We start from the raw sequence: 21,293 nt of genomic DNA on the forward strand, positions 1-21,293 counted from the left end.
ATGAATATCTTTCACTATCACAATGATTTAATTTTTTCCTTAGAACACAAATAAAAATGCCCTCAATCTTCCAAATGTTTTTATGTACCCAGAAGAGTTTCTCAGTTAAGACTCAAAAAAGTTGTCCTTTAGAGAGGAAGAGCAGCTCATTTCTCCTTAGTTTTACACACTGAAAGAAGGGAATCAAAATGAAGCTCAGACAGGGAAAATTGGTAGTGACAGATGAATTAGTTTAGTTATTTTCTAGAGACATGCTTAATCAGTTAAGACTCTCATATTGTGTTTGTGGGTGATTCAGACTACCTGAAGAATTTCTTTAATTAAATTCTGGAGCAGTTTTGTTCAGAGTAATCTCACTTGGTTTTATATAGTGTTCTCTCTACATCTTTCTCACTTAGAGTATGGGCTCATAATTTTCTAGTGAAAGTTTTGCTAATGACAGAATAATAATACATGTAAAATGTATGTGGGGAAAACCACAGGTTTTCTTATATAGTATTTCTTATCTTTTTATTATAAAATAATGCATTTTTTTAAAAAGCCAACAGATATATCCCAGCACATAGGTGTTCAAAAAATATTTGTTGAATGAGTATACACCCAGTCATACTGTCATAGAAATGGGATTATTCTTCAGCTTTGCCCAACTCCCACCCCAACCCAATAAACATTAGATATTCCATTTCGATTCAGTGAAAAACACCTCAGAACCATGGATTTTAATTCATGGAGACTGAATGCCCCAAAGCATAGCTTTCCTGGACCATTTTAGAATATAGATTCATTGAGAGAGTTTTGGACTACAAATCCCCTGAGTTGTTGGAAGCCTTCCAAGAGACTGACCCAAAGCCTCTTGGAAGCCATCCAGTACAAGAAGGGGGAAACTGAAAGTATGGCAAGGAGATGCCTAGGGTTTTTTATTTTAGACATAGGTTACAATCTGAACTATTCTCTCCTTAGAGCTTCTGGTTCCTTGTGTAAATTAAGTCTACAATAGTAAAAAGAAACAAAAAAATTCAAAGTAAGAAGCTGTGGATAAAAAAAATTAAATTGGGTAAGTTAGTAACACTGTTTTTCAAGTATTTAGGTCCAATCATGTATTGTAACATTTAACAGATACTCCATGCCCCTTTGAAATCAAAACTGGATTTTATGACCAGTCCCATTCACATCCAGGATTTCTCCAGTATAACTCAGAAGGACCTTTTGCATCAGAATCATCTAAGGTACTTAGTAAAAATGCAGATTCCAGGCTGGACCCCATATTTGCTGAATCAGAATCTCTGGGGGTGAACGAACCTAAGCATCTATATTTTTAACCAGCTCTCCATATGCTTCTTAATATGCTCTGATATTTGCGGCCACTGCCTGGGGACCTCACCCTGCCTTTTTCTTCATGATTTGTGAATATGAAAATTTCTACCACTATAAGGATCTCATTTCAGCACAACTGAAGATACAGCCAGAGAGTAGTCATTACTAATTCACTACATCTTAAAATACAGAGGAACATTGATATTTGGCCTCAGGATTAGTTCACTAAATGTTCCCATGAATAGATTGTATTCAGTGAATGAATCCTTCAGAAATATGGATTGCTACTTAGTGCTTTGAAAGGTAACTGATTAAGTGATTTAAAAGTTCTGCTTAACTTTGTATAAAACCTCTCTAAAGTTTAGCATCAAAATCTAATCATTAATATTTGTTCTAAACCACTTACCTAAGTGTATTTAAAATCATGACTAGTTCTATACCCAAAGATCTTTCTATCTACATATAGGAGGAGTTATCACTACTCATTATATATATACATATATGTATATGGGAGTATTCATGTGTGTCAGTGGTGGTATATGTATTCACATATAAATGTATTCTACCTTATTCTAATGTATGAATGAGAAGGTAAATGTCATCTCTCTCTGATCAGGTTTTCAGCATTGAATTGAGGATGGGGGAAAGTGGAACTTTAGTTTTCAGCATAATAGTGGTAACTAAATTTCCTCTGCTGGATAATAGTAGTAATATAAGGTAACCAATGTTAATCCATTTCTACGGAAGACCTTACGCATATTCTGTTCATTCATCCAATACTTGTTGGTTCTAGTCTGCGTTTTAGACGTGGAATACTGCAGTGGGGGAAAAAAGACACTTAAAAGTCTCTGCTCGTGGACTTCCCTGGTGGCGCAGTGGTTATGAATCCACCTGCCGGTGCAGGGGACACAGGTTTGAGCCCTAGTCCGGGAAGATCCCACATGCCACAGAGCAACTAAGCCTGCGCGCCACAACTACTGAGCCTGCGCTCTAGAGCCCACGAGCCACAACTACTGAAGCCCGTGTGCCTAGAGCCCATGCTGCACAACAAGAAAAGCCACTGCAATGAGCAGCCTGCGCACCACAACAAAGAGTAGCCCCCGCTCGCCACAACTAGAGAAAGCCCGGGCACAGCAACGAAGACCCAGTGCAGCCAAAAATAAATAAATAAATTTATTCTTTTTTTAAAAAAGTCTCTGCTCATGTAGAGTTCAGTGGGAGAGGTGTTAACTCTCTAAATCCTAGGGACACCCAAACTGAATTCATTTGTATTTGTCCAGGGACCCTACTTTTTTGAGTAAACATTTATTAGCAGGTTTAGGACATTGATTTCAGGTGCCATGCCCATTATTTTCCTATCCTTCTAATTCTTAGAGACGTTTAGCTTTTCAGATTAGGTGATGAAAGACATTCAGTATAGATACAGATAATATCTCATTTAAAAATTTATAGTTAGAACAATCATTTAAATAAAATATCACTTCTGGTTTCAGTATCATATCAATAAGTTGTCGATCATGACATCAGAGAATCATTTGAACAACAGTGACAAAGAAGTGGATGAAGTTGATGCTGCCCTTTCAGACCTGGAGATTACTTTGGAAGGGGGTAAAACATCAACAATTTTGGTAGGGTGAATCTTTTACCTACTGATTTAGTTTGAACAGATGTTTATACCTTTCTGTGGAATTAGGTTTTCATGCAGTGTTTGGGGGATACAGAGAAATATTTAGTGCTTTAGAAAATACAGACATCAACTTTCCAGAAACTTTCAGGGAAATTTTTAACATTAATATTGTTCTAGTGTCTAGTGCTTCCAACACAGTAAAGATAGATCTTGACAGTCTGCACATTCTCTTACAAGTAGAGGGAGAATGTTTCTTCAGAGGAAAAATTAATCTCAAGTCATGGTAAAATCCATTTAGTGATCTCCAAATTTGAAATGACAAAAAGAAGAGAAAAATAGATCTCAGGAAAATTTTTAAATGCTTAGGTGTTAGTTATTACAGAAGAAACACTATTTTAAGGACTGTTACGAGTTACAAAAGTTCCATATGGGGCTTCCCTGGTGGCACAGTGGTTGAGAGTCCACCTGCCGATGCAGTGGACACGGTTCGTGCCCCGGTCCGGGAAGATCCCACATGCCGCGGAGCGGCTGGGCCTGTGAGCCATGGCCGCTGAGCCTGCACGTCCGGAGCCTGTGCTCCGCGATGGGAGAGGCCACAACAGTGAGAGGCCCCAACAGTGAGAGGCCCGCATACCAAAAAAAAAAACAAAAGTTCCATATGCAGCTCTAAGCAGTTTTAGCTATATTAAAATCAACAGTATATTCTTGTGGGTTGTATAAATTGCTATTTTGATCAAATTTTTAATAGCTTTTTATGTCATTTGAAAATACCATTGTACTATGGGACCATATAATATGATTGTACCTTTAAAATCTTTATGATCTGTATTTTATGTAATTTTCCTTATTTACTGAATAAGCTGGTTCTTGATATCAGATACTAAACAGTAGAGTTTCAGATTTTTTTTTTTCATGAGAAAAAAATGACTTAATTCTTTTCCTAGGGGGACATCACTTCCATTCCTGAACTTGCTGACTATATTAAAGTTTTCAAGTAAGTACAAAAGGGGAGGAATTCCAAATATTAATGAATAAATGTCAGTTTTATAGCCACGTTCACATTTTTGAAATTTACTCTGACTGGCAAATGAGGGAAAATAACCATCTTTACCAAATTAAAATTGCAGTACTTATTAAGTTGTTTTATCTGATAAACATTTTCCTTAAGGTGGGGGAGGAGATTGTGTAAACCTAGATGGATTGCATCATGCAGATTCTGAAACATACAGTGGCATATCAGTATAAAGCATCCCGTCTGGGTGAAAGCAGTACATGATGAACTGCTATTGTCAGTGGCTGTTTCTTTGTTTAGAGCCCCAGAATCTATTGAATGCTATTCATTTGGTGATGGGACATTTTATAACAAGGTTCCAGTGTATCTTATCTAGACTTTTAAACCGTCGATCTAGTCATACTCCAACGAATCAAGAGCGCTAGGCATTAAGGCAGAAAGAGGAAAGGAGGTGATGTGGAATATAAGATATAAAGCCATTTTGGAATAAACCATTTACTGTAGGTGAACATATTAACAGCTCCACATATGTAACATTTCTGAGCTAATGGCACAATTTCAAATGCTGCTCCCTACCCTACTTTGTTCTCCCTTTACACGCCTTTTTTACCTACCTGCACTTTTCCTTATCCTCTCTTCCTCATGCTTCCTGTTTGACATTGGAGTGACAAGTTAAAGTCACCACTGAAGTACATGCCTGAGAGATAAGCAGTTCCCTCACTTTAGTCTTGCCAGGTAAACTTGCTTGTTTAGAGAGGCTCCAAAGGCAGCCCTATGGACATCATGAACTTGCAGGTAATTACAGGACCTAGGAACCTTCCGATCATTGACATTTACTTCACCTTTATTTTCCTATGCTTTCCATGTGACCTGCTAGTGATAGGGACAGCTACAACTGACAGAAATACTGGAATGTTTGCCTTACTGTCTTCCTCTGCCCACTCACTGTAAGATCTTCCTGAGTAGATTGAGAAAGGAGGGGCAAATCCAGTAAGAGCAACATTGAATATAACACACTGGCCAAAAGGGAACTGAATTCAGCATATGTAAAACTTGGTCTCAGACTTTTAACATTGTGAAACTTTGCTGCTAAAACATAGCATTGATAAAGTTATTTCAAAAGTGTTTTTTTTTTTTTCCTTCTAATTCTGTTTGACACATAGGCCAAAAAAGCTGACTCTAAAAGGTTACAAGCAGTACTGGTGCACCTTTAAAGACACATCTATTTCTTGCTATAAGAGCAAAGAAGAATCCAGTGGCACACCAGCTCATCAGATGAACCTAAGAGGTAAGGAAAGCCTTGGAATGACCAGTATTGATGGTGGAATATCTGTTAGCTAATATTCAATAAACTTTGTTTTGCTGGGGGATAAAGTTGTTTAGTTTTTTAGTTTCTTAACTGCTTTAGGTACTTTTTTATGTTTAGTATTCAATTTCACATGAATATTTTGTTGTAATCTCTGTGCAGTCCTCACTTGAAGTGTGTGATTCTACTTTCATCCCAAGTAAATGTATGATGTCCCTTTTCTGTTCTTCAGTATTAGGACATTTAGGTTTGTCTCATTCTGCAGGAGCTGCCCACTTAATTTTCAGGGTCTGCCTCATTCTCACCTGTGCTGTAGTCACATCTCCCCCAGTTTTTGCTGGGGTCTCCCTTCCTCATCAGCATCCCCCTGACCTTCACTGCTAACAAGCTGGTCCAGCTCAGGTCCCCAGTCTCTAGGTTTTCTGGCTCACCGGTGGGTTAGCCACCTGCAGGGCTTAGCTGAGTTCTTCCCCTTTCCCAACACCTCTTCCCTGCACATTTTCGTCATCTTCAACACTGCTGTCGTCCTGGCCCCTGGGGCAGCCCCAGGATACCCCTCTGAGGCTCCTCCTAGCTGACAACCTGAATCTGTTGGTTTCCTCTTTATTTCTTCAGATCCAAAGCTGTCTCAGAACAGGGGCTGGTACCTGAGGCACACGTTGCTGGACCTGTTTCCGCGGTCCTGTGGCAGCTGTGGCGGGCTTGCTTCCTGTGGCCCAGGCTGAGCCTGGCCAAGGGTCAGAGCTGCTGGTTTTGGTCTTTTTTTTTTTTTCTGTTCAGGTCTGTGGAGTTACAGCTTCATTTGGTTTTAGTGAGTTCTGTTGGTCCTTCACACTGCTCCTTCACCACTCTCATCTGTTGGATGCAGTGGTTCAGGTGGTAGGAGAATTCCCTCTCCAGGTTGGTCTGGTTCTTCTGTGGCTGGAGGACATCCTGCTGCCTCTTTCTGTGATTCTCTGCAGCCTTCGTCTGGTCTTGCAGATCGTTCATGAGCCTCTCACTCGCGGTGATGTTACTTAAAACTGCCAGCTCACTTCCGGTGTAGATACCACTTCCTCCAGGAAGCCTGCTCTCCACAGGCTCCCCCGCACTCGCTGCCCCGGGCACCCAGCATGCTTGGTGGGGGACGCGGCAGGTTGGCTCCTCGCTGCTCCACACTCCTTTTACTGTGCCTTCCCTTACAGCAAAGCTGCAAGACTAAAATACATCTTCCAGACTCATTTCCAGTGGGATTTAGATTCCAGCCGGATGCATTCTTGTGAGACTTGAATTCCTGAGTTAAGGGGTTAGAGAGGCAGTTAAGGAAGGAGTTAGGTGCTTCCGGGCTCTGGAGTTACATCTGTATTCTTAATTTTTCTTAGTAAATTGTGCATTAGTATATTTTTAGTATATTTCAACCCGACGTCCAAATCTCTACCCTATCTCTATTCTGCCCAGTAGTCATCCGAACTATTGCTGTGTAGTTACACACATTTTAATAAATAGAAAGACCTCTGCCCTGGGTAGATGATTGCTGTGCCCATGTGTTGAAATTCTGTAATTTTCCTAAAACTTTTAGTTAGACTCACTGTCTTTTTCTCTAAGTCACGAGTTTAACTTTTGAGTCTTTACCATTATTTGTTACTCTCAAAATCTATTGCAGCTGTCCTCTTGCTTCCCTTTGTAGCTGCTCAGGACCAGCTGCAATTGTCCACTCTCGATTTAGAGACTTAATCTGTTTTCTGGCCCGTCTTCTCTGTCCCTATTACATCCTTAGTCTTCTCCTTCTATAACTGAGAAGTTAAGTCCCGGTATGGAGAACAGCCTACAGGGTGTCCGAGTCCCACTTCTCCCAAGTCCTCCCAAGGAGCACTTTTCTAGCACATCACACTGGTGAAGGTAACACCAGACTAAGAATCAAACGGCCTAGATTCTGCTCTGCCACTAAACTAAATCAAATGGCCTAGATTCTGTTCTGCTCTGTGATTTTGGAAATAGCCTATCTGGACCGTAGCATCTTCCTCTGAGTAACAAGAGTGTTGAACTGGATGCTCTCTGAGGCCCCTGAGATATCTGAAACGCACAGTTCTAAAAGGTGCAATTCAGCAGATGCCGATGGACCTCCTGCCGTGAGCTGTGCCAGGCACTAGAGACAGGAGCAAGAACAGATTACAGTCGCATCCTTCAAGGTGTTTTAGAGCATGTCAGGAGATAAACAGCTACAATTCGGGCGGTAAATAGTACTTTAAAAAGTAAGCAATAGGGCTTCCCTGGTGGCGCAGTGGTTGGGAGTCTGCCTGCCAATGCAGGGGACACGAGTTCATGCCTGGGCCCGGGAGGATCCCACATGTCGCGGAGCGGCTGGGCCCGTGAGCCATGGCTGCTGAGCCTGCACATCCTGCGTGTCCGGAGCCTGTGCTCCGCAACGGGGGAGGCCGCAACAGTGAGAGGCCCGAGTACTGCAAAAAAAAAAAAAAAAAAAATCTTAAAAAAAAGTAAGCAATAGATTAGAGGAGCAAAGAGGTAAGGGTGCTGTACCAGTTAGTCTTCAGTGACATTGGAGAGAATTAGGAGAGACTTCATGGGGGAAATAATGTCACAGTTACGATCCAAAAGAGAAAATTGTGATCTGTGGAAGGAAGGAGGAGAGTTGGTAAAAGAGACTGGTGTGCAAACGCGTGGAGAGAAGCATCCGCAGTCACCGGGCGGGTTGTGCTTCCGGAACATGGAGTTAGAGCGGGGAGGATGAACCCTTCCTTAATAGCTGTCGAATCCATTCCTGCTAACTATGAGAGGTAATAGCAGAAGAAACTGGCAGGAATTGGAGGATAAAATTGTTAAGTTTTTTAAACTGGCAGCAGTGAAGTGACACTGAAAGATTATTATGAAAATGATGGGATCCATCATATTTATATTGGCTACAGTGTAGAGGAGCAATTTCAGAGCAGTGATAGTGATCCAAATTACGTTTATCAATATGGGTGGAGAAGAGGGCGCAACTTCGTTAGATTCTGAGGAAGTTCGATCAACAGACTGGGTGATTGGCCTGGGAGAGGCTCGAGGAGGGACTTGATTCTGGCTTGTATAGCTGGGTGGATAGGGTGGTATTGAGATTGAGAATATAGAAGAGATGAGTTTGGGGAGGAAGATGAGCTTAATTTAATTGGGTTATTTTAAATTTGAGGTGCTGGTGGGATATCTGTTTGGAGCACGGGAGAGATCCATGCTGCAGATAGCGATGTGGTAGCAGCTAGTATTAATGGTAGATGTAGCCGTTGGAATAGTTGTCTACAATATGAAAAGGCTAAGAGCAGAACCTTGCAGGACACCCATGTTTAAGGGACAGGGAAGATTAGAGGAGGAGGAACTTGCAAGGGAAATAAACCACAAAAAATAATATATAGGAAGACCATGGAAATGAGGCATGATGGAAGTTAAGGTAAAAGTTGTTTCGAAAAGGACAGTGTAGTCAATAGTGTCAGATGCTACAGAAAAGTAAGATTAAGCCTCCATAGGATTTAGCTACATGGAGGTGGTTAGTAACCTTGATTAAGAACAGATTCAGCAGATTTCAATGGGCTTTTAAGTATGGGAGCCAAAGTACAAGTACAGTCATTGAGAGGTAAATAGGAAACAAAGATAGCTTTTTGATGAACCTTATCTGTGACAGAGAAGGAGGAAAGAGGGCAGTAATAGAAGAGAGAGGTATAAGGTAGAGGAGAGAGGCGTTTTATGGTTTAAGATGAGAGACTCAAGGAAGTTAAATGCTGATGGAAACGTCACAGTAGAAAGAAAGGAAGGGAGGTGGGAGGAGAAGATCTCTGTGATGGAGCAAGGCTCCTGACGGGTGGTAGAAGATGCAGCCCACTCGGACGTAAGAGCCTTGGGAGGAGAGACACCTCTTCCACTGTGTGGAAGCAAGGGCAGCCAGGTTTATCTGCTTTGGTGGCAGGAAGTTGGGGCACCTCACTTTTGATGGCTTTCATCTTGGGAAAGTAACATGTGAGGTTGTCCAAGTAACATGTGAGGTTGTCCGCTGAGAGTGAGTGGCATAGGAGGCCTGAGAAGATGTGAAATAAACATTGTTGAGAATGTCTGCTAACACAGAAGGCTTGCCAGTGTCAAGGGGCAGGCTAAGGTTGGGAATTTACGAATTGCTGGTGAAATTTATCTGCTCAGTTTTGTGATTTTTTTTTTTTTTTTTTTTCCTCCCCCCTCAGAGTGCTCAGAGCCAGAGCAGAGGCAAGTAAGTGGTAGATGGCTGGGTTGAGCTAGGGTTCAGGGTTTGCTGAGTGTGTGTAATGGAAAGACAGTGAGTCTGGAGAGTTGGAGGTGACAGCTGGTGCAGCGGGGTCCAGGCTGGACTGCAGAGAAGGAAGAGGTGGAAACATGATGGGGAGAAAGTGATGAGGTCACAGGATGGCGTCTCTCAAAGAACTTGGGGAGACTTAGGATGGAAGATTGTGATCAGAGTGGGCTGTTTGCATTTAATGCTTCAGAGAACTAGTAATTGGGTTACAGTGAGGTCCAGCATGTTACCGTGGAAGCAGGTAGCCTGTGCTTGGAGGAGGCGTGGGGTGAATACTGTCTGAAATGTGGCTACTGAGTGCCTCTGTGCTTGCACTCTTACACTAGTGCCTGAGTTACCACTCGCTTGGTCTCTCCTTTTTGGTTTTTTTGGCATTTTACTTTAAAAAGAGGTCTAATTATTATGGGCTTGGGTACTGTAAATCTACTTGCATGATTAATGAAATTTGTGGCAAAGATTGTGTATCTTCAAACATCTCTTTGTTTTAACTTTGCAGGTTAAACATATTGCCACACAACTTCCTAATTGTTTCTAATGACTGTATAGGAGTTAACGTGGTAGCTATTTATGTGGAGTAAATATTCTAAAAAGAAAGCAAAGAGGGGAGAAGGTCCATCAAATTAATGATTGAAGTTAATTCTGGAGAGGAGAGGATCTCTCCTTTATCTGACATGTTCTGTTTCTTTTATATGATACATAAAACACTTATGTGATGGGGAAAAAAAATGACAATTTAAACATATGTTCTTTTTGTGTGATAGATACATAGAGGTTTATTATCTTGTTCCTTGTACTCTCTGTGCCGGGAGAAGTTGCTCCAGTACAAGGAGAAAGGCAACAGCAGTCCCTGCTAACAGTTTACATTCTTCCTCATAGAGCCTACTGGATGGTCTTAACACGTATTGAGGGTGACATGACCTAAGTACTAACACTTGGAATACTCTTTAGGGAGCTTTGACATCTTCATTATCTTATTGATCCTTACAGCATCCCTGTGAGGTCGAGTTTAAGGTCAGGATATTTGGGCATAAATAAATTGGACATGATTATGAAGTGGTTGAGAAGGGTCTGGAACCCAAATCTGTCTGCTTGCAGAGCTCTTCTTCACTATATTATACTGGTTACTAATTTATGCTGACCATTGTCCCGTTATCTAACTGGGTATATACATTCAATAAATCTGTGTTCTCTTCTGTAAAACCACCAGCTCATGGTTAACAGAGTTGATTACATGGATTTTTATAATCCATAAATGTATGTATTCCTGAAAACTTGCCAGTAGAGTGAAATTCTGCATGCCACTTATTTTCATACTGACTTCGCATGTATATGAGTTTATGTTACCTTCTATACCAGATGGACTCCTAATATATTGTGCTTACAATTAATTTCTCATATGTACAAAGAAATGCTTAAGAAACTATTTTTGTTCAAATGATCACCCTCTGAATCGAACTACTTGTTAAGTATTCCAACACCCTGGAGTTTTGGAAGGAGGCCTGTGCCCAGGAGCACTCAGTTGAATCAGGAGATCGTGTGCCTCCCCTCCCCTGTGCCATTAAGCTTCATGCTTCTTACACAGGAATAGGAGAGGAGAGCAGTTGAGTTAGGGAGCAGTGGGGTCCTAAGGAGGCCCTTATGATAGGACTCTAGCTCAAACTGGGTAATCCACCCGAAACATGCCTTTTTTTTAAAGCATCATAAAAGTCATTTATTCTGACCCAAACACAATTAAGTTAGAATTTAATTATAGAAAGATATTTAAAAATCCCTGTACATTTAGAAACCTAGGGGAAAAAATCCCAAATAACTTAAGATTCAAAGAACTGAATGATACTAAAACAATACATATAAAACTTGTGGGATGGAGTGCAAGTGTTTTTGGTAAAATATCCTTTTAATAGGACTCTTTGCTTCTCTTCTCAGTCAAGGGCCACAAACTCTGTGCAGTTAGATCTCTTGTATGTTATATAGATCTGATTCTTTGCTCCACCCCCGGACAAAATTACTGAGCATAAAGAATTTATTCCCTGATTTATAGATTCCACGACAGCAAATTCAACATGTTAAGATGGCATAAAATGAGGGCTACCTATATTGGCTTGGGATTTCTTAAGAGTAAATTTGATCATTTTAATAACTTTTTTACTACAGGGTGTGAAGTTACCCCAGATGTGAACATTTCAGGCCAAAAATTTAACATTAAACTCCTCATTCCAGTCGCAGAGGGCATGAATGAAATCTGGCTTCGTTGTGACAATGTAAGTTTTCTGATTAAAAGTAAAACTCAGTGTTCTTTGCTTCCTTACTTAGTGAGTTGACCATTCATTCTTATATTTTATACTCAAAGGACGCCATCATGGGATAGATTTCAAACCTCAGTATTTCTTTTCAACAGGAAAAACAGTATGCACACTGGATGGCAGCCTGCAGGTTGGCCTCCAAAGGCAAGACCATGGCGGACAGTTCCTATAACTTAGAAGTTCAAAATATTCTTTCCTTTCTGAAGATGCAGCATTTAAATCCAGATCCTCAGTTAATACCAGAGCAGATCACAACCGATATAAATCCTGAGTGTTTGGTGTCCCCTCGCTATCTAAAAAAGTACAAGAACAAGCAGGTACTTGATTCATTTTACTTCATCTGCTATTTTCTGCTGATTTGTTTTATAATTTTCTACATATACTTTAGTTTCCCCCTCTTAAACCCAACCTTTTCATTTTAATTGGTAGTCTTAATTTCGTATCAGGTGGTTAAAACATAAAATAAGAAATAAATAGCTTTCGGTCAGTTTAAATTGGTCGTTTAAGAAAAGCCTTATTATTTTAATATGGAAGATAATGAGGTGGAATATCGGGAGCATATTTATTCTCAAACCTGCGGAAATCACTCTGCTAACAGGGTGTCTTTCAGGAAATTGAATGCGGTCTTACTGCATTGTGTTCCTTAATTCATCAGCTTTACTCCGTATATAAAGGAAGTCTGATAGAAAGCACAGCCAGCATTTCCCAACCAAATCTGTGATGACTCTTCTTGCTGTCAAAATTGACTTTTTCAGCTTTGGAAATAAACTTTATGAGGGTAGATAGAGTCCACGTTGAACATTGTCTTTTCTTAACATTAACAGGCAAAACCTAGGCAACATTTGCATAATGTGACAAAGTTTGGTAAATTTTCATTGAAACTCACTGCTTTTGTTCCCTCTGTTTAGAATTCCTTTCCTGGAAATTAATACCATAAGAGGATTGCTATTTAGGAAAAAGGTTCTTTGCCACAACGTAAAAGGTTCTTTGCCAGGGGAGTTTTACTTGGGATAGCCCCCAGTATTCTCTACACCCAGCATCATGCCATAAAAGGAAAAGGCTCCAGTTTAGGAGGGGAGTGAAGAAGAACTTTGAAATAAATATTTCATTTTTATCTAGTTTCATTTTTATTTTTGTTGAGTAATTTTAAAACATTCCTGGAAAGGCCCAATGATATATCCAGAACACTTACTAATTCTTAACTTTAAATACAGTCTTTATCATTTGGATATGAAATCACTTAGCTAGAAATGTTCAGAAGTTTTAATCACCAAGTATTCATCTTTAAGTTGCAGAGGTTGTGTAAACTGCATGGAAATGGTCTATCCCACGGTCATATGAAGTGGGAGTAGTGAGGAATGGAGGAAATGCTGCCCTGGGGAGCTTTGTGGAATGTAGATTGTAAGTTAAAAAGGGAAAGTGAATCGAGTTCTAATTTCATTTTTTATTCTTAGTTAATTCATTTAAAAATTATTTATAAAGAGACTTATTTCTAAAAGTGGATTCATTTGCCTTCAAAGTCAATGAATAGTTTCAGATCTTTAGCAATCTCATTTCACTATCAGGTATTAGGGAAAAAAAGATCTTAAAGTATAATTGTGAAGACTGCCAAATGGTGGTTTAGTTGTCAGACAGGTATTGTTTTCTCAGAAGCCTTTAAAATGATAGTTTTTGCTTTAAAAAGGTACTTTTCTGTTGGTGAGTTCTTGAATAGATGTCAGCTGAAAATTCTCTTGAGAACAGAGAATGTGTGACTGTCTTTAACTGGCAGGATGGCAGTATGTGTGTGGTCTGAGATTAAGGATCTTTCTAGCCCTGTCTTCCACATTGGCATCTTATCAAATGCGCATTCTTTTTGAGTTCTCCTTTCCCTAACTAGATTTGGAGGTTGAGTCATATTATTGCTCTGACACCTAGTAAGTGCTGATAAGCAGGAGTTTAGTTTAGTTTAGTTTAGTTGTGTCAGGTGTGTACTAGTCGTTGGACATATTGCTCAGTAACTGTTTGTTAAACTGTATGATCCGGTGGCACTCCGGGGTCAGGTAGGTCTAAGACGTGCAGGCCATGGGGTCATTCAGCCCTACCAGGGCATAAAGTCTTTGGGTCCATCAGTATAGCCTTTGTTATAGTTAATCTACTTTAATTCCTAAAAACTATATATTAATTAAATTTGCTATGGATATTTTTTACATAGATGTCTCCCAAACTGGATTTTAACATTTTAAAAGAAAGAATTGTTCTACGTCTTATCCATGTTAATCCAAATTGAAATGGACCAGTATGTTTATAGCCACCACTCCTACTGTAGTGTATGGCATATTTTTATTTTCCCTTCCAGGAAAAAGGATGCAAAAAACAGATGGTAATTGAGGGATTTGCTTTTCTTGTGTAAATAAGAAAACAGTATGGTCACTGCACTTATTTTTATGCCTTCAACTTATTTCTGAAAAGCGGTGCATGGACATATTATCTGACTCAATATGAGACAACATTAAAGGCTTTTCAATATTAATTTTTATTTTGCTACTAAAATAATTAGCTTTACCCTAACCAGTAAGAACTGGTACATGAAGGGGGAAAGGTTATTTGCTCCTAATTTTCTCCCTACAAATTTCTACCCTTAATTTCAGTAACACTTAACAATCTAAAATAATGGGGAGTGTTTCTCAGTATTCTAAATGGAAAGTAATCGCTGCTTTCTCATTTTCATTTTCATGCTTGCATTTACTTTGCTTGGTTTCCATCTAAAGTAATTTTTTGCATGGTTTTTGGCTGGAATTTTGGTTTGCAGGTTACCGCAACTTTTTCTTTGCTTCATTGCCATTTTTTCTGATTGCCTTTTTTTCTTTCTGCTTCCTTTTTCTTTTCCTCGCATTGCCATCTACAGCCAGGCTATATAAGAGATTTGGTAAGTTCTCCATATTTACAAAAAAAAGAAAGAAAGAAAAAGAAAATAACTAAAAATATTTAAAGCCCTAGCTACAGTCTCCCCTCATGGATTAATTTCCTTCTACTCTTTGAGGGAATAGTCATCCCAAAGTGAGTATAATTTAAATTAAAAAATTAACCTTTCTGATGATTCCTTTAGAAAAATTTTAAAGTTATTACAGTGATTTCAAGTACTTTAAAGCTGCTAAAAGTATATATTATTCCTGCTAGAAACTTGTATGCCAGGTACTCATTCTGATCATGTTATCTTGGTACTGAATTTAAAACCCGTCATGTATATGAGGATTAGAAAATATAGTTTTATAATGCAGTATCATATGTATGTGTACTTGAATATGTCTCAAGAATGGCAGTTATGCAGTCCTAATAGTTCACTGTTTCTTGACATATGGAAACTAAAATTAAGAAAAAATATATATTGAGGTTTATTTTGGAAAGTCATTATTTTACTAAAATTCCCAAATGTAGCTTCAGGTATTTTCTAATTCCAACTCTTGCAATACATAATTTTGGTGAGGCACATAATTCAATGTTTTAATCTTTTTTGCCTTGATTCTATCATGAAAGAATAATATCTAATGGTAAAGATGATGTTTAATCATGTTTAGATAACAGCAAGAATCTTGGAGGCCCATCAGAATGTAGCTCAGATGAGTCTAATTGAAGCCAAGATGAGATTTATCCAAGCTTGGCAGTCATTACCAGAATTCGGCATCACACACTTTATTGCAAGGTCAGTGGTTCTACTAAGCACCTATGTGTAAACCATAATCTGTGCCTTTTTACTTAATCTACTTCATATAATTAGAAATTGAACATTTAAAGCTACCTCCTGAGACCCATTAACCTGTTACACAGTAAAATTTAAAGAATGTTGGAATGTATTTTCTATACTTAAAATTGTTTCATCAAAAATTCGAAATGATTGCATTTCTGTTTTGTGCTTTTTTTTAGAATTAAAACACACGTGTCTTGAAGAAAAACAGACCAACATGTCCCCCTCCCACCCCCAACATGTTTTAAAACATTTATTTATGTTTTTAATGCTGTAGATTCCAAGGGGGCAAAAAAGAAGAACTTATTGGAATTGCATACAACAGACTGATTAGGATGGACGCCAGTACAGGAGATGCAATTAAAACCTGGCGTTTCAGCAACATGAAACAGTGGAATGTAAACTGGGAAATAAAAATGGTAAGCTGTAACTATGCTACTTGAATGCGTATGTAGTTCGTCTGCTAAAAATGAATGAATGAAGAAGAAAAAGGCCTATAAATTCTATTCATTTCCTACTTAAACTTGCCTATTTCATAACTAGCCTAGATATTAAATTCTAAGAACATAATACGTTACACTGTTGCCTCATCGTTAAGGTTATCCTTCTATAACGGATAAATAAATATTTCTCTTTAGGTAAGTATTTGTGAGTGGAAATAAATATTTCCACTCACAAATAGCAGCTACTCTTTATTGAATGCCTGTGCCAGGCACGATACTAGATGTTTTATATTCGTACCATATTTCTAAACCTCACCTCAGCCCTGTAAGGTTGATGGATTATCCCCACTTTACAGATGAGGACACTAGAATTTAGAGGACTGAGGGCAGTCGCTGTCCATGACCACACACTTAGTAACAGAATCAGGATTCACACTGGGATACTTGGGGCTCTCAAGCCTGGCATGTCATGCTGCCCCTAGCCTTGGACTACATGACTATCATTTAAAATAAACAGAATGTTTTACTAGGAAGTCATCTGTGTTAGGGTCGCTGGGTTTGTTGTATCGATTTCAGTTACATCATAGAACCTTGTATTTCTGAAATATTCAAACATGAAACCTAAAGGTTAAATATCTAAAGCAGATATTAAACACAGGAAGTAGGTTTTCTCCCAGGACTTCAAGAGAGACATTCTCATTAACTGAATCACCAGAGACCATTTGGGAACCTAATGACCTAAGCCCCCTTGCATTCAGTCTTCCTTTTCAGAACAAGAAAACTAAAAAGGAGGAGGGGAGGGGCTAGTACACTTTAGTTATGCTTTTGGACTTAAAGGCATTATTAGTTTAGGATTAAAAACATATTTGAGGACCAGCAAGTATTTTGTGATAAGGACAGACCTTAAGCACAGTAGCTTCACTTGGACCCAACCATCTGGAGTTTTGCAGGGACTGATCGTTCTCTGTCTTTGTTCTAGGTCACTGTAGAGTTTGCAGATGAAGTACGATTGTCCTTCATTTGTACTGAAGTAGATTGCAAAGTGGTTCATGAATTCATTGGTGGCTACATATTTCTCTCAACACGTGCAAAAGACCAAAACGAGAGTTTAGATGAAGAGATGTTCTACAAACTTACCAGTGGTTGGGTGTGAACAGAAACGCTGTGTAATGAAGCTCCATGGCCATAACAGTTATTTAAGTTTAAAAGCTGTTGTTTGTTATATGCTGCTTAATAAAGTAAGCTTGAAATTTATTATTTTATCATGAAAACATTTTTGCCTTACCAGACCAGTTAATATGTGCACTAACAAGCACGACTATTAATCGCTGTCATGATACAATATATGGACTTGAATATGGCACACGTTCCTTAGGGCCATGAATTGAAAACTGAAGTAGTGGGCAAGTCAGAAACAAAACATCACTGATTCAAGCTAGCCAAACTGTATGTAAGAAACTCAAGCCATCTACTTTAAAGCTATCCAGGGCTTAAACTATATGAAGTCTATTTATCATGTTTAATGCATGTGTTTTAATGTATGTTTAATTTGACCTCGTATTTTTCAAACAGCCTATACTTCTGGTCGCCATTTGTTGTCTGTCTGCTCCCAACCCCACCCCCCAAATAAATCAGGCCTGCAGAAGGTGCCTGATATTTAATACTGTCGTTGTTTGATCTTGAAGGAAATAGCTGTTAGTCGTCATGCCTGGTTTGTTTTTGTCCTTGAATAAGCATGTGTGTATATTGTCTTGTGTTTTTATTTTTACACCATATTGTATTACAACACTTTTAGTATTCACCAGCATATTCACTGTCTGCCTAAAATATGCAGCCTTTGCATTACAATATGAAGTAAAGGTCTATGAAGTATGCATTTTGTGTAACTAATGTACAAACACAAATTTTATAAGAAAGATTGTACAGTTTTTTAAAAAACTACTCACAACTAGCAAATGGCTTGGATGTTGCATCTTTGCAATTAATTAAATGCTCTTTAAAATATAATTAATGTGCAGTTTTAATATCTGCTAACTTAAGGATGACTTCATCATAGTCATGATTTGCCACAGTGTCCTTAACCCGAATGCCTGGACTGGCTGTGTTCTAGTCTGTTGCGCTGTTACAATCCGCATTGGTGCTAGTCAGAAAATTCCTAGCTCACGTAGCCCAAAAGGGTGCCAGGGAGGGGGTAGATTACCAGTATTGTTCAATAATCCATGGTTTAAAGACTGTATAAATGCATTTTATTTTAAATAAAAGCAAAATCTTTTATTTAATGTTTCTTTTGTACTTCTTGTTTTTACTGTTTACATGGCGTTAACTTTGTAGAAGTGATCTTTTGCCTTTTGGAAGTGCTCTACCTGCAGCTTGTGAGAACAGCTTGCTTAGTATTCTGTAGTGTCACCAGACAGACATACTTAATCTCTAAGATGGAGTCTTCCACTTAAAAAATAGTAAACCCCTCATTTTTCCTACTACTTAGGAATGAACTGTAAAATATTTATATGTTTGTTAGACATGTAGCTATAAACAAATATGACAGATGAACCGCACTGTTGACTTGGGCAGAACTGGTTTTAAACAGCAAAATGACTCAGTTTCAAAAACTACAATTTTTATGAATTGACTCCGTATTGTTACTGCTATCCCATCATCATTCAGACTCAGAACTTCAGTTCTGAACTTTTCTCCTTTACCCCGTGCAGTTAATCAGGCCAAGCCCTGTTGATATTTCCCTCATGCAGCCCAGTGTCTTTCATTTGTCATTGCTCTCACCATCCCCTGAATTCAGGTCTTTGGTCTGTGTCACATTCTCCATGGCTTTTCTTTGTACTCTAAGGCCAGGTCATAACATAAATTTAAGAGCGCCTTCCCATTAAAAAAAAAAATAATAATAATACGTTCCCTTAAGTACAGATCACCAACTTGTACAGTCTCTTGCTAAAAGCCCTAAAATACATTTAGTCTACGGCGTGCCCGAGTCGTTGATGGTCCCACGGCCTCCCCACAAGGGAGAGAGGAGCCTCTGTGCTGACTTCCCTGCTTCTGGTTGCCCCGCTGCCCTCCCAGTGATTTCAAGATTAATTTAGCCCCAGCACAGCAACAGGTTATGCTCTAATAACTCCTGGTTGCTTACAGCATAAAAGCTAAAAGTCCCCAGTTAAGTGCTCAGAGGTCTTCTGTGGCCTGTTTCCCAGGTCACATTTTTTCACCCTTATCTCCCAACAGTCTTCTGCATACTTCACTCAGACTGGGCGGCTGCAGACACACTTTGCACTTGCCCATCTCCAAGTCATTCCCCACACCTGGGATGTCTTCATCCCCAAACCTTCTAGTCTCCACCTGTACAAATCTCAGCATTCTGTAGCATTTTAGAAAGAGCTCAAGTGTTCTTTCTTCCATGAATACTTCCAAGTTTCCTTGTAGCCAAAAATTTTCTCTTAACTCTGAACTGCCATTGAATTTGGTCCTTTTTGGAACTTAAGAGCAATCATCTTTATTGAGTATATCCTCTTGCCCCTAATAAATGATTACTTCCTTGAGGACTGGATCTGAGCCTCATGGTTACTACCTAGGATCAATTCACATACATTTGTTTATTGAATATAGTGATGGCCATCTTGGAAATCAAGGAATCATTACAACTTAGAATTTTTCAGCCTCAGCATAGTTTAGTACGGAGGAAACAAACATTTTTGGCACACCAACTGTGCACTAAGGGGCATGCTAAGTGCTTTCACATATGTTATCTAAAGATTTGTGCAATTCAACCTCATTTTACAGGTGAAGCTCAGAGAGGCCAAGTGACCTGTTTGAAGTCACACAGCTATAACTGACAAGTGCCAAGGCAGAGCTAGAAGTGGAACCCTGGTTTCCATCTCCCTGTCCAGTGGTATTAAAAACAAAGCCTTCATGAATCCTGGGGAACCCTAGTGGTGGTGATCTCTCTACAGAGATGATACCAGTCCATGAAAAGAACACTGGCAGGGTCTGCAGCAACACAAGTTTCTGGTTTCTGCTCAGTGACTCAGCTTTAAGTGGACGTGAAGGCTCAGGGGATGGGAGACTAAGCTCCCTTCTGACTCTCTTAAATCAGGAGGTTAGAGACCAGCTGGAAGCCCCTGATATAGTTAGTCAGTAATCTTCACTTAGTACAAATTATTTTTTACAAAACCTTGAACTTCAAGTCAGGTACCTAGAGACGTGAACTTATTTTTCCCCGGTATTACTGAGGTATAATTGACAAAACTGTAAGATATTTAAAGTGTACATTGTGATTTGCTGTAGGTACACACTATGAAAGGATTCCCACCACCTAGCTAATTAACACATCTATAACCCCAGAGACATGAACTTTGTAGAAGGAAAGCCACTTGGCAGTTGACTTGCTCTTACACAGGACAAAGGGCAACACTGTAGCAGATGGTGCGTATTTCATTTTGTATTCCATAGTTGTTTTTTAATGTTAAAAGTCTTATTAAGGTGCTTTAGTTATCAGTGATGTAGTGGGATCAGACCAACCTAGGTTCCTGACCCTTAATTTATGTAGGAAAAACCACACAGAGTTAACCGTACCTACACTGAATGTAGTAGTTTCTTAGTAAAATGTTAGGTTGTTTTAAACTCAAAACTTTTTCGATTCTCTGGAATGCATCCTTATCCTGTACCTTTCATAATTCTTTCTACCCCCTATAATTAAGTTTGACAAGGGCTGCTGCTGTTCTTAGACCATCAATCAAAACATGGTAATGTCTTCACCACTTTGATAATTCAGAAAATAAGAACAGGGCTTTCTGAAATCCATCCCTTTGTGACAGAGTATCATCACTGATAATTCCTGAATGCCTCTCCTCCACACATGACCCCGCACAGCTGCCGTCTGTGCTCTGCTTTACTCTAAAAATGCAGACACTGATTCCAAAAAATCCTGCCACCCCCTCCCAAAACATTTTTGTGGCTCCTGTAGCCATTCCCTCTTTTTGCAGCTATATAGTTGCAAAGAAAGGCAGAGGTGAGCTGACTTGCTATCTGGGTGTAGACCTAATGACATGTACAGTACGAAGTTGATCCAGTTCTCATTCCGCTGATAAAGCTCCCATCATCTCTACACAGTACTGTGCAGGAAGAAGGTGTTTACTGAAAGCTCTGTGCTCTTCAACAAATTAACTGTCTTCATCTGTGTGAACTGCTTTGGTTTGGCAGCTCAAGAATGGGGGAGGTGACAGAGAGTGACAGGAAATGGGAAACTGTCAAGCTGGGTAAGAGGAATGAAA

General features: G+C 39.3%; 1 protein-coding gene across 2 annotated transcripts in view; it reads left to right on the top strand.

Annotated features, from left to right (window-relative positions):
* Nucleotides 1-18,291, top strand: part of FERMT2 (FERM domain containing kindlin 2) — a 70,920-nt gene extending 52,629 nt beyond the window's left edge. The window contains exons 7-15 of one of the 2 annotated variants that reach the window (XM_065901389.1): nucleotides 2,808-2,942; nucleotides 3,886-3,935; nucleotides 5,117-5,241; nucleotides 11,702-11,808; nucleotides 11,946-12,167; nucleotides 14,738-14,758; nucleotides 15,408-15,532; nucleotides 15,852-15,993; nucleotides 16,997-17,170. In XM_065901389.1, the coding sequence (XP_065757461.1) occupies nucleotides 2,808-2,942; nucleotides 3,886-3,935; nucleotides 5,117-5,241; nucleotides 11,702-11,808; nucleotides 11,946-12,167; nucleotides 14,738-14,758; nucleotides 15,408-15,532; nucleotides 15,852-15,993; nucleotides 16,997-17,170 (1,101 nt within the window). Of the gene's footprint in view, nucleotides 1-2,807; nucleotides 2,943-3,885; nucleotides 3,936-5,116; nucleotides 5,242-11,701; nucleotides 11,809-11,945; nucleotides 12,168-14,737; nucleotides 14,759-15,407; nucleotides 15,533-15,851; nucleotides 15,994-16,996 lie in introns of both variants that reach the window. The other variant, XM_065901396.1, reaches the window with a different exon arrangement.
* Nucleotides 18,292-21,293: the final 3,002 nt, after the last annotated feature.

Source organism: Phocoena phocoena, chromosome 2, assembly GCF_963924675.1.
Source record: "Phocoena phocoena chromosome 2, mPhoPho1.1, whole genome shotgun sequence".
Taxonomy (NCBI): Eukaryota; Metazoa; Chordata; class Mammalia; order Artiodactyla; family Phocoenidae; genus Phocoena; species Phocoena phocoena.